This window comes from Amphiura filiformis, chromosome 3, assembly GCF_039555335.1.
Source record: "Amphiura filiformis chromosome 3, Afil_fr2py, whole genome shotgun sequence".
In the NCBI taxonomy this organism is placed as follows: Eukaryota; Metazoa; Echinodermata; class Ophiuroidea; order Amphilepidida; family Amphiuridae; genus Amphiura; species Amphiura filiformis.
This window is the reverse complement of record NC_092630.1, coordinates 53691535-53706537: the sequence shown is the minus strand read 5'-3', so window position 1 is coordinate 53706537 and position 15003 is coordinate 53691535. Positions and strand designations below refer to the sequence as shown.

Sequence of the window (15003 nt, the reverse complement as noted above, 5' to 3'; positions counted from 1 at the left end):
CCGTTTGCCAAAAACAGATATGTTTTCAAAGACACACTCTCAGTCCTGATTTCAATAAACACAAGCATTTAATACCTTTCTGCTCCAACAATTAAAGATAGGAAGCCGATGAACTTCACTGAACATATAAAGTACAACTAAATTGGCATCATTAACCCAGAGGTATTTTCAGGTATATTAAGGATGAAAAAGGTGAAAAATCTTGATAAATAAGCTAGGTATAAATGTGCCTGCATTAAGCTCGACAAACAACAATTCAAGATGGAGAAATGCTCAAATTGCAAACTGCTTAAATTCAAGTGAATAAGGAAAAAAATGGCTTTGAGCATGTTAAGTTGAACATTTCTATGACTCCAACAAAAATGTGTTGATTTCGAGTGAAATATAGGTTGAAATGCGAAAGAGATTAACAACACAAGAACCAGATTTATCCAGTTCAATTCAGGTCACACAATGATGAGCAACACATTTTCATCTCTTGAACAGTAACCAAGCTGAGAACATTGGGGTTCAATCACCACCTTAGGTACAGCATAAAAGTAGCTTCAACTGAATTAACAGGAAAAAATTTTGTATGTAAAAAACATATAAGATATATCCAGTAGTTGGATTGACATCACCCATGCATGCTATATATATATATTATATAATATTAAATAATAAACATTCATTTTTTATGCATCATTATAATTAAAATTACTTACAAGGCATGGTACGGTTTGCATCAAGAAAGCACTCAACATAGCAAACATATTGAAACATGGCAAACATGCACTGATAAATACCGATTTTGACAGACTGGCAGTGTTTAAATTTGAAGTGCCCAATCTTCAAAAACAAATTCTAGACACCAACTTTGTGCTATTACTTTGTAGACTTACAATAAACAAAAGTCGTTTCAAAACTTTGAACGGAAACTAAAGAAGGAAAACTTTCATTTACATAAATCTGTTACCATCCTCAGGCAGTAACAGATTGTTACCAAATATATTTGAAAGGTAAATAAAAAAAAACAATTTGGAAGTTTCTTGAAAATTTCAAGACTACTTTTGTTTATTGAATCACTGGAACGTAGGAGCCTTCACTGCTGCCAGACTTACAATGATGATGCACCTGCAAGTCATTCAAGCATGTTTATTACAGATAAACATTGTTCACATAAAGTAAAATATGAGAATTATTCCTGTACATAAAGTATACAAAACCTTGGTATGGCACATCTGATATTCTGCACAATGCTAATAATAACAAACTGCTATTTTCAAAATGGGTCTTGAAATATAGTAAATACACACATATATTGTTTACTATTTGTGCGAAACATGTTGGAATCTTATGATTGTCAAGAACAGAAATGAACTGAGTCTTTACGGTCAAAGGTCATTTTGGAAGCTAAAGACTATACCTGCGTTGTCACAGTTACTAGTGTACATTACAAATGATCTATTTCTTTTCTGCTTGCTCTTGCTTCAGGTCATAACGTACTGCTTTTACACGGTAAAACTTGGTTCCCATGGCTACCTTAAAACGATTCTGTGCCTGTTGAAAAAAAAGACCAGAAACAAATGTAAGCTTTGAATTTAAATGATCAACATACTGAAATTAAGCGATATTGATAATTCAGAATTGCAGGTAAAATTCAGACAAAAAAAGGGATAAATACACAATCTCCTCCATTGATGGGCTGTGATTTTACTTGGCATTTACATCATAGGCAGTTCTAACCAGGATCACCCAATACTTCACTAGTTACAGTGGAAACTTGTTAACATAAAATCTGTTAACACGAAATTCCTGATAACACAAAATGTTTTTGAGTCCCAATCATATACCCTGTACATTATAATGACCTGATAACACAAAATCCTGTTAACACAAACTTAAGGGGGTACTACACCCCTCGATAAATTTGTGTCTATTTTTGCATATTTTCAAAAACTAATAACACAGTGGTAACAAAATTTATGTATATTATTAGGTCAAGGAATCCAATTACTACACTGGAATTTCAGTGACCCAAGACAAGCAGTTCGTTATTTATGATAAGAAATAAGGTACCGATAGGATGTACCTCATTTCTTATCATAAATAACGAACCGCTTGTCTCGAGTCACTGAAATTTCAGTGTAGTAATTGGATTCCTTGCCCCAATAATATACTTAACTTTTGTTACCAGTGTGTTATTATTTTTTGAGAAAAATACAAAAATAGTCACAAATTTACCACAGGGGTGTAGTACCCCCTTAAGTCCAATGCTCTGACAATTTTGTGTTAATGAGGTTCCATTGTATATGCATGAGCTATGAAGACATTGAGACAAACTAATGTACAAGACACAAGTAGAAAACAATTTTTACAAAGCGCCAAGTTCACTGACATCGAAACACGGTGTGAGCTACAAATTATCTCAATATGTGATACGATCTGCTCCATGGGGGCCAAAGGAGGCATTTTTGATAATTGAGTTACAATCTTGATTACCTTACACAAACATTAGGCTATTATATACTGAAAACACCAAAGGTCTAGCATACTTGGTTCTAAAGTTCTGATGTTTTGTGAGGTCTACTTTCTTATGTATTTTATTGTTTTTTACTCCATATTTTGCAATCTATTTATATATAAATGCAATTTTATCAATTTTGTTATACCTACATTTTATGCTCATTTGATTTTAAATTGTGATCCAATGTACATGTATAGTCTGCACGGGAAGTGGCGCGGTTGTTATAGATGCGCCTGTGGCTTTCGAGCTAGTAGTTGTTTTCGGAATATTTCGGCGTGGAGAGGGGGGTGGTTTATTTGTGTGCGTTTTGGAGCCCCATTTGTCGGATGTCGTTCAATATTGACAGCGTAGTAGTGCTTTTGGGGGGAGGTGCCTGGGTTTAAAGGTTGCAGTTAACATCGATCATTGGTTGTTGTGCCGGCGCTGTGGTGCGTGGGGCCCACTGTTGTCTAAGTCGCGCTTGCTTCAATTCCATACGGATAGCTGCAGCTTTTGAGTACGGGGATTTTTCTATCAGGGCGCTGCTGTGTTGTTGATGTTGAACCGAGTTGGATAGATCGGGCATCGGAGTGCGCATGGGTGGATCGTCCTTCCTTTTTATGTTGGGATATTGTGGGAGCAACTATTTCGTTCTGGAACTATAGGGTTATTTGTGGCAGCTGCGTTGCTTTTTGTGTAAACTTTATTTTATTGATATGCATGCAATTTACAAAAGTGCAATTTATACAGTTTTTCTTGGTATTTTAAGTGCTTTGTTATTTAAGATTAAGGAAATTTTATTTTTCAATATTTGTATATTTTTTTATAACTTTGTATTTTAATATGTAAAGAGGGCCCCAGTGGAAAGCAGTGCTTTGTTCACTGATCTGGGCTACCCTCTATAAAGATGCCGTTGATAAAAAAATAATAAAATGAACATTTTTGCCTTTATCTCAATTTCAATTTTGCCGCCTTTGGCCCCCATGGACTAGATCATGTCACATATTTCCCACAAAGCACTCAATATCAATATGGCTTTTAGAACCTTTAAGAAACACTAATTTATCAGCCTCTCTCTCCGTCTGTCTGTCTGTCTACCCCCTTTCTTATCTCTCTCTCTCTCTTTATGCATACTATAGATTGATCAGCATAAGCGGGAAATGTTAGGCTTTACCACTACGCCGAAAAGTAGACCCACATTAAGAGTGCTATTAGTTGCCCTGTCGAGTCTATATTTTTTGTGTTAAAGAAAGTAGACGAAGTATAGGACTTGAATTAATAATTTGTGATTCTTTTGGGCAGATGTCACAAGACAATTCTCAAAATAAAATATTTTGATATTAATCTGCGATGTTTTAAAGCCCGCCGATTAGGAGCTGATCCCAGTAGTTATCCCTGAAATGTGACAGTGTACTACATTTCAATGCCATACTTACCTTTTTGGCTTGACAGTATTCTTTATCTGTAACTCTGCCTATGATCCATTGCCTATAAAAAACAAAATAATTTATTTATCTTTATTTAACTTGAAGCATTCAATGTCAGATACTGTTCTTCCATGGTATGGTGATCTCTATTGACAGCCACTCGCCAAGCATTACCATGATCAGAACTGGCTACGAGGTCTTTGTTCATCCCTGCATCTGCCCCACAATTCCAATGCAGTAATGGTGTTTTTTTTAATATTTGCCTCCACCAGGAATTGATAGGCACATCTTGCACCAGTATCAAAGACCTTAACCACTGGGCCATGCTGCTCCTATGTAAGCATTGACAATTCTATATTGTAATCATATAATCAGATAATATAAGTATGGATAGCACATGATCCCAATTTACCACCAATTATTATTAACATCCCCCATGACACAGTTAGTGATGTGGAATGAAGAATCACATACAAATACATTTAAAAGTGTCATATACATTGTAAATTTGAAAGGACATTTACTATATTTAATCAAGTCAAGAAAGTCTTCATCTTCTTTGCTATCTATTAGCTGCACTCAGCTCCAAACACTAAAATTACATTTTTAACAACAATACAAACCCTACACATAGTATCTAAAAAGTAATTGTGTTCACTTCTTGTAATACATTCAAGGAATTCTTTTCCCCCCAAGAAATGCACTACACCTGTCATCACTAAAAGTTTGTTTCATAAATATGTTTAATGCAAATAAAAGAGAAGTCTGTTCCTTACCGTTTTGGGCCACTGGAACCATGTTGTTTGAGACCAAGGGCTGTGAGAGATTCGGAGTGGACAAAATATAAAGTTGGCTCTACACTGAATACCACATAGTTTTCCCTGGGTTCTTCAAAGAAAATAAGTACTAAGTCACCGCTGGATATACTGCAATAGAAGAAAATATGACAACAGTTGTGAATACTATTACTAGAGAAATGTTTCTTTACATGACAAATCTGACAGTAGCCATATTTGACAAAATTCTAAGTCCACTAGCATCTCAAAAAGGTGTAAAACCTAACTTCAGACATTAGTATCTCCTTGAAAGTAAATAATTTGCCTACACTTCTCTTTATTACTTGCAGTAATAAATTTGTTTGTTCATTTTATTTTATATTGTTAAGTGCATATAGACACCTCAAAACTATATTACAAGTTTGCTTATTATTATTATGAAAAAACTTGATGACAATAATTATTAGGCAAGCTTTCTTCCAAAATGATTAAACCATATTTTATTCAAATGTGTCCTACTATTTCTCTTGTGACCTCTTCATTTCATTGCTAAGAGAATCATTCTCCCATGTCTGTCATTTTTGTATAAAAGAAGTTAAAAAACAATAATTTTTGATGTGAATTTAAGTTTTATGCCTTGGCTATTTAAACATATTGTTTTCTTTCTTTTTTCTTCAAATGTAAAATTATTAGAGTGAAGCAATATCAATGATTAAAGATATCCAAAGACCCTATACAGCAAATGAATTGTCATTCTGTGTTTCCCATCATTTCTTTCAGGTTTGATGACGGAAATTATTTACTGTCCTCAAGACTTACTCCATTATGGATATCTTCTCTGACTTGCCGCCATGACTGGTTATTGACCTGAGTTGAACCTGGGAATAGTCAATATTGACAAAATATATTAAGTTACAAAATCAGAACTAAAATGATAGAGACAAGAACAATTCGACTATTTCGTTATAGGTCCTGTAACATATGAGCCTATGTAAAAGTGCCATTAACATCTGAGTACCTGGATTAAACTACAAGTAAAGCATTCAATTTACAGGTCACTAAGGGTGCACACAGTATTCTGTTTGCCAGGGTTTTATTTTACTCTTCTTTCATTATATCTTATTAAGTAACAAAAAACAAGTATATCAAAGTATATATATTTGAAAAAGATATGATAGAAAGCATTCTATATTCGATATTTGGAAATAAATGTTTTATACAATCATGTAAAAAACTGAAAATTGAATGTGCCTGACTTCAGACTGATTTTGCTTGATCACACCACATATGTGACCCAATCTGATCCACTCAGGCTAAGGTAGGAAACTTTTGCCAAATTGGACCAGATTTGGTAACATATTATTATTCAAGTCAAAAATCTAGTTAATACTTTCTCATAGTTTTGAAATATTGTTTACTATACTTTTTAAAATATGGACCAAAACTTACACACACAGAACACACAACATCTGACGTCATCACAACATCTTCAATCAGATGCCTGACGAAGTCCGATGTTTTCGGACGCAACGTAGCAAAGTGAGTTGCAAATTAGTTCCAGTATTAGATTTAATTTACAAATTAAAGAATTAAGGACTCTTTACATTTCTCCATAAACATTCATTAAAAAAAAAAGAGCAAATATGACTTACTAGTTGTTGTTTAAGAGTATTGCATTCTTGTTCCTTGGCTCTAAGTAGCACTCGTAGCTTATCTTGTGACGTTGGGTCTAATGCTTTTGAATCACTATCAAATGAAACACAACATAATACTGAGTAAATGTTCAATCCTTTATTCAAATGTCCCACACTGTCTGCTCTACCTACATTGGCAACTCTGCTACATAAATAAATGCAAAAATGTGTACAATATGCCTAGGGCCGGTTTCTCGAAGCATGGCTAGTGGTCAGGCTTCCCAAGCCATCAGGCTTAAGCCCAATTAGTCATAGATACCAGTGCTTACAAATTCACATCATACATAACCTAGAAAGCTTTGAGGAATTCAACCTTACAGATTGTTGTATAAACCTCATGTAGAGTTCAATCGTGGAGTTTTTGAAACTAACCCAACCGTTGAGCTCCACAGTTGGATCAGGCAGGGAACTTAGATCTCCGGGAATTGCGACTGAAAAAGGTCACGATTCACACAAGTCGGACCTCATCTCTACGATCTGAATTGACATAGGTCAATTTATTTCCCAGCATGCTTAGTAGGCACATCGGTCTTACCATAGACCCTGGAAGATATTTAATAAATATTTGCTCCACAATTTATCAATATGTGACCATCCAGCACAACTGAGCCCTGAAGTCGCCAATCATCATTTTTTGAGATATTCAACCAAAATATTCTGCTTGAAATTAGCTTTAAAATGATGTATATCATGTCTATAGTACTTGACATTTAAGTAGTGAAAAATCAATAAAACAGTCAATAAATCCTTTGTTTCCTATTGTTTATTGTTAAGTTCAATGGAGCATATCTCAATAGTGGCACTGGAGACATCCGGGCTCAGTTGTGGTGGATGGTCACATATGTGTATGACAAAATATTAAAACATCGTAAAAGAACTATTCTATAGTAAATCAGTTATACCAAGTAACTGATGAGGCATAAAATATGCAGGATATTAATCATCTCCCTAATAGGCAGACTATGGTACGTGTCATAGATGTGACTTTTTACTTCTGCAAATGGCCGTTGGTCGGACCTCATTTCTTCTCAAATTGTGACCTAGGTCCCGACATTTAACCCTATGCAATCTCATCCCCCTGGATCAGGTTTGACAGTTGACATGTATGTAAACATGCTATACTCCACAGTTTGAATGTGGAAATGAATGCACCCACACATGATGTGAGAAATAAGACACACTGACATAATAATACACATAAAAAGCTACCGTATTTCCTTGAATAAACGCCCTCGGGGTGTTGCATTTTCCAAATGGGGGTGTTTATTAGAGGTCACTTTTAGAACAATAATTCCAGTTAAAATCATTAGGTAAGCTTAAAACTCTCGCTGAAATCCCAAACTATGAACTAGAAACACTGACTTCTGGTTCACTTCCGGGTTTTCGCCAATTATCGACAATATTATCGAACATGTGAGCAACTTGGTAAGCTTACTACACAAGATAGCATGGAAATGTCAGAATTTTTTAAACATCTTGGTTGAAAAAAGTGGTGGGGGCATTTATTTGAGGGGTGACTATTCAAGGAAACATGGTATGTAACAAACCTGTCTGCTGCGACTGGTAGCTCAGCAGGACTGTCCTGCTTTCTCTGAATCTCATCTAGTCTCTGCTGCAGATCTTCAATTTCCTTCTCCTTTTCCTCTAAGAGAGCCTTAGCCTCCTTCTCAGCATCCCTGGATTCATGAAGGGCACTGCTCATCTCAGAGTCTAAGTCAACCTTATCAGTTAAAAGCTTTTCAATTGTATCTGAGAAGTTAGTAAAAATCAATCAAATATATAAGTAGAGAGGTTTACATTGACATGAATACATAACAAGCAACATTGTTTAATCAGGGTGCACCATCAGATTGAAAAGGTTGTTATGCTCACAAGTCACATCTGCTTTTTTAGACTGGAACTAAATTCACATCATTTTAATAAAGTACAATCAATTCCAATAATATGTTAAAAAACAACACCTTCAATTTCTAGACCATCTTTCAGGCGACACAAAAACCCATCAACACCACCACTCTATCAACAGCGCAACAAAAGTCTCACTCTTAAATGTTTTTCCTTTTCTTTTACTTAAAACATATATTTACTGTTTCAACACTGCAGTTATTTAACAGCCAACTGGTGTAAGGAATATTAAATAAATGTATGTACCATTGGAAGCTAAGAGATATTGGATTGCAAGTATAGAGTGGCAACAATATATTATAATGGGGTTTCCCTTTCCAGTATCTATTTCATTAACATGTATGAGCAGCAATAGTTCACTGATAACTACAAATAAGAAACACAGATATTCTTACCTTTATTACGATTCTGTTCTGCCACTAATCTTGCCTCCTTAGTCTTGAGCATCTCAATTTGTTTATCCTTCTCAGATGCTACTCTATTGATAGCTTCATTAAATGACACCTGTCTCTCAGCAGTCTCAACAACTGTATTCCTGTTGTCCAATAAACCACTGCTGGAATCTGTTGACCTCTTCATAACCTCTTCCATCTCCTGGGCATGGACCTCATTGGCAGCACCTAGGGCATCTGCAACAGCAATGTTTCTTTCTCTATCAAGCTCCTCTCGTAACCGATTCATCTCCTCCTTGTGTTGCCTACGCTCTTCTTCAATTTGCGCCAATGTAGAACTTTGTTTTTCGGTAATAAACGACACTTCCATCTGACTGACTTTCAAACTCTGCTCTTCCATGGCTTTCTTGTGTTCTGTCTTCATAGCAACAATATCTTCCTTCAGATTATCTACTTCTACTTTGTGCTCATCAGTGAGCTTTGCAATATCAGCTTGTTGTTCAACTTTAAGCTGGGACAGTGTTTCTTGTAACTTTTCAATTTCTGTTCTCAAGGCATTTGCCTCGGTCGTTTGCTCGTCTTCCATAGTTGTACGGAGTTCTTCGCACGCAGCATCGACTTTCAACTGGTGAGTCTTCTGGAATTCAGACAGCTCACTCAGTTGAGTCTCCTGTAATCTTTTCTCAAGAGCATCCATCTCCAGTTTATGTTTTTCTTCCCACTCTTTCTTGATCTCATCAACAGCTTCAGATTTCTCTGTTACCAATCTCCCTTGCAATTCCTTCAATTCTGCATCTGTGGATGACTTCAAGTCCTCTAGCTGCTTAGTTTTATCCTGATTGTCGGTTTCCAAATCTGATAACTCCATTGCCAATTCCATTCTTAAAGCTGAAATTGCTTCTTCCTGTTCTGACTCCATCTTGGTTTTGATTTCATTAACTTCTTTAGCACTATTTTCTCGAATCATGTCCACTTCAATAGCTTTAAGCTTTAAAGCTTCCTGGTTTTGCCCCAATTCTATGTTGGTCTCATCTAAACTCCTTGACACCTCTTGTAACTGCAGTTTCAAAGCATCGATTTCCTTGACATGGTCAGCTTTCAATGTATCAACAGTTTCCTTGATAATAATCTGTTTTTCTTCCGTTAAGCAAGATTGCACAATTTCACTAATTCTTTGGTAATCCCCCATCAAGGCCTTTAATCCACCACTGAAGTTATCCTTTTCTAAACCTACTGTATTTTGTAATTCCACACACTTTTCCTTCAATTTGGGGAGTTCACATTTCAAACATTTCCCTAAATCTAGTACCAATCCTTGAGATTTCTCCAATTCGCTACTAGTTCTTTGTGCTTCATCTTGAGCTTTCTGAAGTGCCTGGTCCTTAGCTAACATTTCATCTACGATTGATTTAGATGACTCTTCAAGTTTCACTACTTTTAGCTCTGTTTCCTGAAGTGTTAGTTTCAACTTATCTAATTCCTCTAGAGTTACATGATCCACTGAGATAGGACTTGACCTGTACGAAGCTGGATTACTAGCAAATGCAAATCGTTCACTCGCCGGACTGGTTACTGCCGAGTAGAAATAGCCATCTGGTCCAGACACAAAAGATGCTCCACCTACAGATGCAGGAGATGTCACTCCAGATGGGACGCCACCTGCCAGCAACGAAGCAAATGGCGTTTCACCTCTTGCCGACATCTCCATATCAGCAATACTATCTGGAGTAGTTGGAGCTGATACAAAACTCTCTAACTGCTTGGGTTCAAAAGATTTCATTATAAGTTCATCTGGTCTACTTGGGCTTGAACCAGACCCTTCTAGTCTAGTGGGTGTTTCAGCTGTAAGGCTAGTGGGTGTATCAGGATCGTCATCGTTCAAATCGTCAATGTTAGTTACAACAAGGCCATTTTCTGTTAATGGTAAAACCTCTATACTTGATGTTTCTAAGCTGATCTTTTCTTTTCTAACATCTTTTTGTCCATCTCTTTCAATAACCACAATGTCTGTGTCACCCATTTCTTTTGCAACCATGACAAGGCTATGAGTTTGAGTCTCGATATCTATCCAGTTCTTATCTTCAGAATCATCCTTGGAAATGACAAATTCTTCAACAGGTGGAACTCTGTCAAACAAAATACATTGTAAAATTAAGTGAGATAATAAAATTAGTGATTTTGTTATTAAGAACATTATATGTGACACTATCAAGAAATGAGTTTTATGTTATTAATATTAATTTTGAATTGGCAAAAAAATGTGCTCACATTCTTTTATTTCCTACTGTTTTCAACAACTTACAAAATTGCCTATAATAACTTGGTAACCAGTAGTTCAATTTGGATATGATATGGTTGACATCAAAATGCAGTAAGCAATTGTTATTTTCGCGATTGCCTAGTCTTGCTCTATACTTGCAATACATTATTACATATAATATATATTCGCAAGGTATTAATTTCGCGGATGGAACTCCATTCGCGAACTCCGCAAAAATAAAACCCTCGCGAAAATTACCACTTATACAGTAAACTACGCAGACGACACGGACGCATCATTGTTTAATGGTGATGAACAACGGTAAAACGTGATTGAATCCTTAAAGGATTTCCAACAAATTTACATGCAAGCAAAATGAAACACAGGACAACACTCAACAGAACATTCTTCTGACATGTTGAAGCAGCGATATTTTGGCAGACAGCAATATCCATGTGTTGTTTATTAATAATTGCTAAATATGTGCAACTTGATATTTAATTGTGTACATTATGTTATCAATGTCACCATGAGATGAAGTAAAACATAAAATTCACAATACAATGACTGAAGCAAACTTACTCTAATGATGTAGCCAGTTCAGGTATCTGTCTTCGCAGCAATTCAATATCATTCATGGTTATATCAGGCAGCTTTGTGTCAAATAAACTAGGGATTTGAGTCTGAAAATAAACAAGTACAAAATATTTCTCTAGCAATCAAAAGAATATTATATGTCTACCCATTAACTATTAGCGGTACAAAACAAGGTTAGTTCAAGACAGTCCTACCTGCAATAGCTGTCATGTGTCATAATGCATACAACATAGGATGCAGAAATGGTCAAATGTCTATAGGGCAGCTATTGCAGATAGGGCTAATTGCCTCAAAATAGCATACATCCAATCATGATATTTAGAGTGCTCAGCTTTGATTTTAAAATACAAATTGTATTTATACATTTATTCATTTATTTGCATTCTCCCTCTTTATTATATTGTTTTCATGCAGCTGATACTGTTTATTAAAGTTGTACTTTTTGCATCTGTAACTATTCATGCTTTGATGATTTTGAACTATTTCACTTATTTTAAAATTGGTAAATTTTGAGTTTCTTGCATACACTTTATACATAATATTTAGCACATTTTTATTTTCATGTTAGCTTTGTTGAGAGTGAAAAGTGCAATCCTTCATGTAATTATTTTTATGTAGGCTAATCCTAACACTAAGCCTAACCCTAACCCTAATTCTGTGTAAAATTACATGAAGGAATACCCAAATTTTCCACTTTAACCACATTCCATCACCCCTGTATTCTGACTCTTAACTAACTGTACCTCTACTGCTCATTGTGCTTCTATCTCTGCATTTAATGAGTTAGACTCAACAATAATATTGTTATTATACATCTTCCGAGAGGACAACCTGTTTGTCTCTCAAAATATTTACACACACTTCTTGTATTTTTCAACTTCATCTGTCTCTTTGTGGTGGGCTATAGACTTTGTTCCCTGTTTAAATAAACATACTCAAATCAGTGAACTTAGTATGGCATAGATACTTACAGCAAACATCGGTGGGAATTCCCCAAGTCCAGGGAAGAGTGCATTCAAGAAATGCCTATCCATACTGCTAGCAAATTCTTTACGCCTTGCAACCTCTTCTTGATGTGATGAAATTGATGTTCCACTCACTTGACCTGCCCACTGAAGGATATAAGTAGTAAACGACCAAATTGAGTTATAAGACAGTCATGCTATCTGCTGAAAATCCCATATGTGACCATCCAGCACAACTGAGCCCTGAAGTCGCCAATCATCATTTTTGAGATATTCAACCAAAATATTCTGCTTGAAATTAGCTTTAAAATGATGTATATCATGTCTATAGTACTTGACATTTAAGTAGTGAAAAATCAATAAAACAGTCAATAAATCCTTTGTTTCCTATTGTTTATTGTTAAGTTCAATGGAGCATATCTCAATAGTGGCACTGACGACATCCGGGCTCAGTTGTGGAGGATGGTCACATATGACTGTGTTAAATATTGAAGGTGGTTTTCTATCTCAATATTTGTATAACTATACCATTTTCACCATGATGTGGTAGAGACATCAACATGTTGAGGCAGCTGTGTCGTGCGTATCTATACGGCATCTTTAAGCATGTGCTTGCGTACTCCAGCACTTAGAGTGAATACTAAAGTTTGTTTGGCTTAATTATATAAGGCGGAAAAATAAGACACATAACAATGTGTATTGATATAGAATGGCATGCACGCAGTTGGGTGCATTGCTTATGCTAGTTGTGCGTTGCGTAATGTGTGACTGGCACACGCTTATGTGAATTTGCGCGAGCAGTAACAAAAGCCAAAATAATTTCCGCCTTTTACAAGCCGAACAAACTTTAGCTATATAAAGCTGAGCCCAATGAAATGCGCACTGAAATCATTGCCACATCAGGGTGAAAAATGGTATAATTAGTCAGATTCTGTAAGAGTCTAAAAGCAAGTTTGAGATTTATTCATGAATATGGTGTAAACTTGTTTTGAAAATCAATATTCACAAGCAGTTTCAGCTGTTTTCCTGGTAAAAACTGTGAAATACAAAGAAAGTGTCAACTGCTCTTTGATCTCCACACTGTTGATATAATGAATCCTCTGGAAGTTTACCCTTTTCCATCCAACAAATCTGCACAAGAAATAGAAGGGGAAAAAGAGTGGCACAAATACAAAGAGCCTTTTTCCCATACCTCATGAAATCTGCTACCAAATATTTTGCGTCGGTAAACTTCTACTACTGCATTGGCGTAAAGTTCTGGGGCAGCACACACTTGTCTCACTATTTCTAGCCTCTTACGAAGTCTCTTGAGGTTTTCATGATAGACTACCATTTTCCCATGTACTCCGCTGATTTGTTGCTCAACGTACATTATCCATCTACAAGAAAATTTGAAACAACAATAAAAAAGGTACATAAAAATAATGGATGCTGGTTGCTAAATCATATACAATTTGTACAAACTTCCTCCATTCTTGCTCCTGAATGAAAATTTATGAAAGATTATGAGCTCGAACAGTTTGAGTACTACCATCTAACATGCAAACAAGTAACAACTTTATTAGTTGAAAAGTTTTTTTAAAAGGGCAAGGTATGCTTAATTAGATAAAATCATTATTTCACTATCAGGCAGTGCCAGTATCAGCGCCCACAGACCGCCTTTATATGGTGGCATGTGTGCTTTGCATGATTAACTTAAGGGTAGATGAGGTATTGTTGGTCGAAGCAGCTAAAAAAATTGATTCGCATTATCTAAATCAATATATTATTGAAAAACTTTCATGTTTTGCAAAAGTTCATTCTACAAAATAATCATATATTTTGAAAACTTGCTTGATTTATTGTTATTAATGAATTATGTACATTTTACAAGTGTTATTGTTTCAGCCCTCTAAACACTTGCTATGAAATGATCAATGCAATTTTTGCCAAAGCTTACTACCATTCCCAAGATACAGTGAACTACCAAATCGCAACAGTTTAAAATAGTTGCTAACCTTAACATACGCGATTCAACACTGCATATTTACGGAAATAACTGACCAGAGGTTTTAAGATTCTCCTCACCTTAATCTAACATGCAAGTTCTGGCAGAGTTCCTCTTTGGCAGCTTGGCATCGGCGACTGATCTCTGTCAGTTGGCAGTGTTTCTTGTACATTACGGTCAGCTGCTGTTGATGACTTTTACATAAATCTGGCAGGACGGAGTCGTCGTTTATATTGCTGGCCCTGGTCTGGTTTTGAACCATACCCTGAAATGAAGCATACAATGAAGTGAGAGATTTACATCACAATATATTCTGCTGGTTTCCACATTAAGATTTTCAGATTTGGATTCAGATTTATTACACTGACTGAGGTAAAACATGGAACTGTGGAACTGAAAAACCCCATAAATCAAAGCCTAATGTTAATACTCCAGATTAGTTTACCGATTTGTATATTTATATGGCTTTCTTCTGATAAATCATTCATGTTACTTCACAAGATTAATATTTCAAA

The 15003-nt window shown here is 35.7% G+C and overlaps 1 protein-coding gene across 1 annotated transcript in view; it reads right to left on the bottom strand.

Annotated features, from left to right (window-relative positions):
* Window positions 1–570: 570 nt before the first annotated feature.
* LOC140148728 (RB1-inducible coiled-coil protein 1-like) overlaps window positions 571–15003 on the bottom strand; it is a 65076-nt gene continuing 50643 nt past the window's right edge. Inside the window, exons 9-19 of the mRNA XM_072170776.1 lie at window positions 14569–14753; window positions 13694–13880; window positions 12508–12648; window positions 11522–11622; window positions 8683–10805; window positions 7930–8131; window positions 6341–6434; window positions 5508–5566; window positions 4689–4838; window positions 3922–3973; window positions 571–1539 (exon numbers count right to left, since the gene is read on the bottom strand). Coding sequence (XP_072026877.1) covers window positions 1444–1539; window positions 3922–3973; window positions 4689–4838; window positions 5508–5566; window positions 6341–6434; window positions 7930–8131; window positions 8683–10805; window positions 11522–11622; window positions 12508–12648; window positions 13694–13880; window positions 14569–14753 — 3390 coding nt within the window. The 3' untranslated portion in view covers window positions 571–1443. The remainder of the gene's footprint in view (window positions 1540–3921; window positions 3974–4688; window positions 4839–5507; window positions 5567–6340; window positions 6435–7929; window positions 8132–8682; window positions 10806–11521; window positions 11623–12507; window positions 12649–13693; window positions 13881–14568; window positions 14754–15003) is intronic.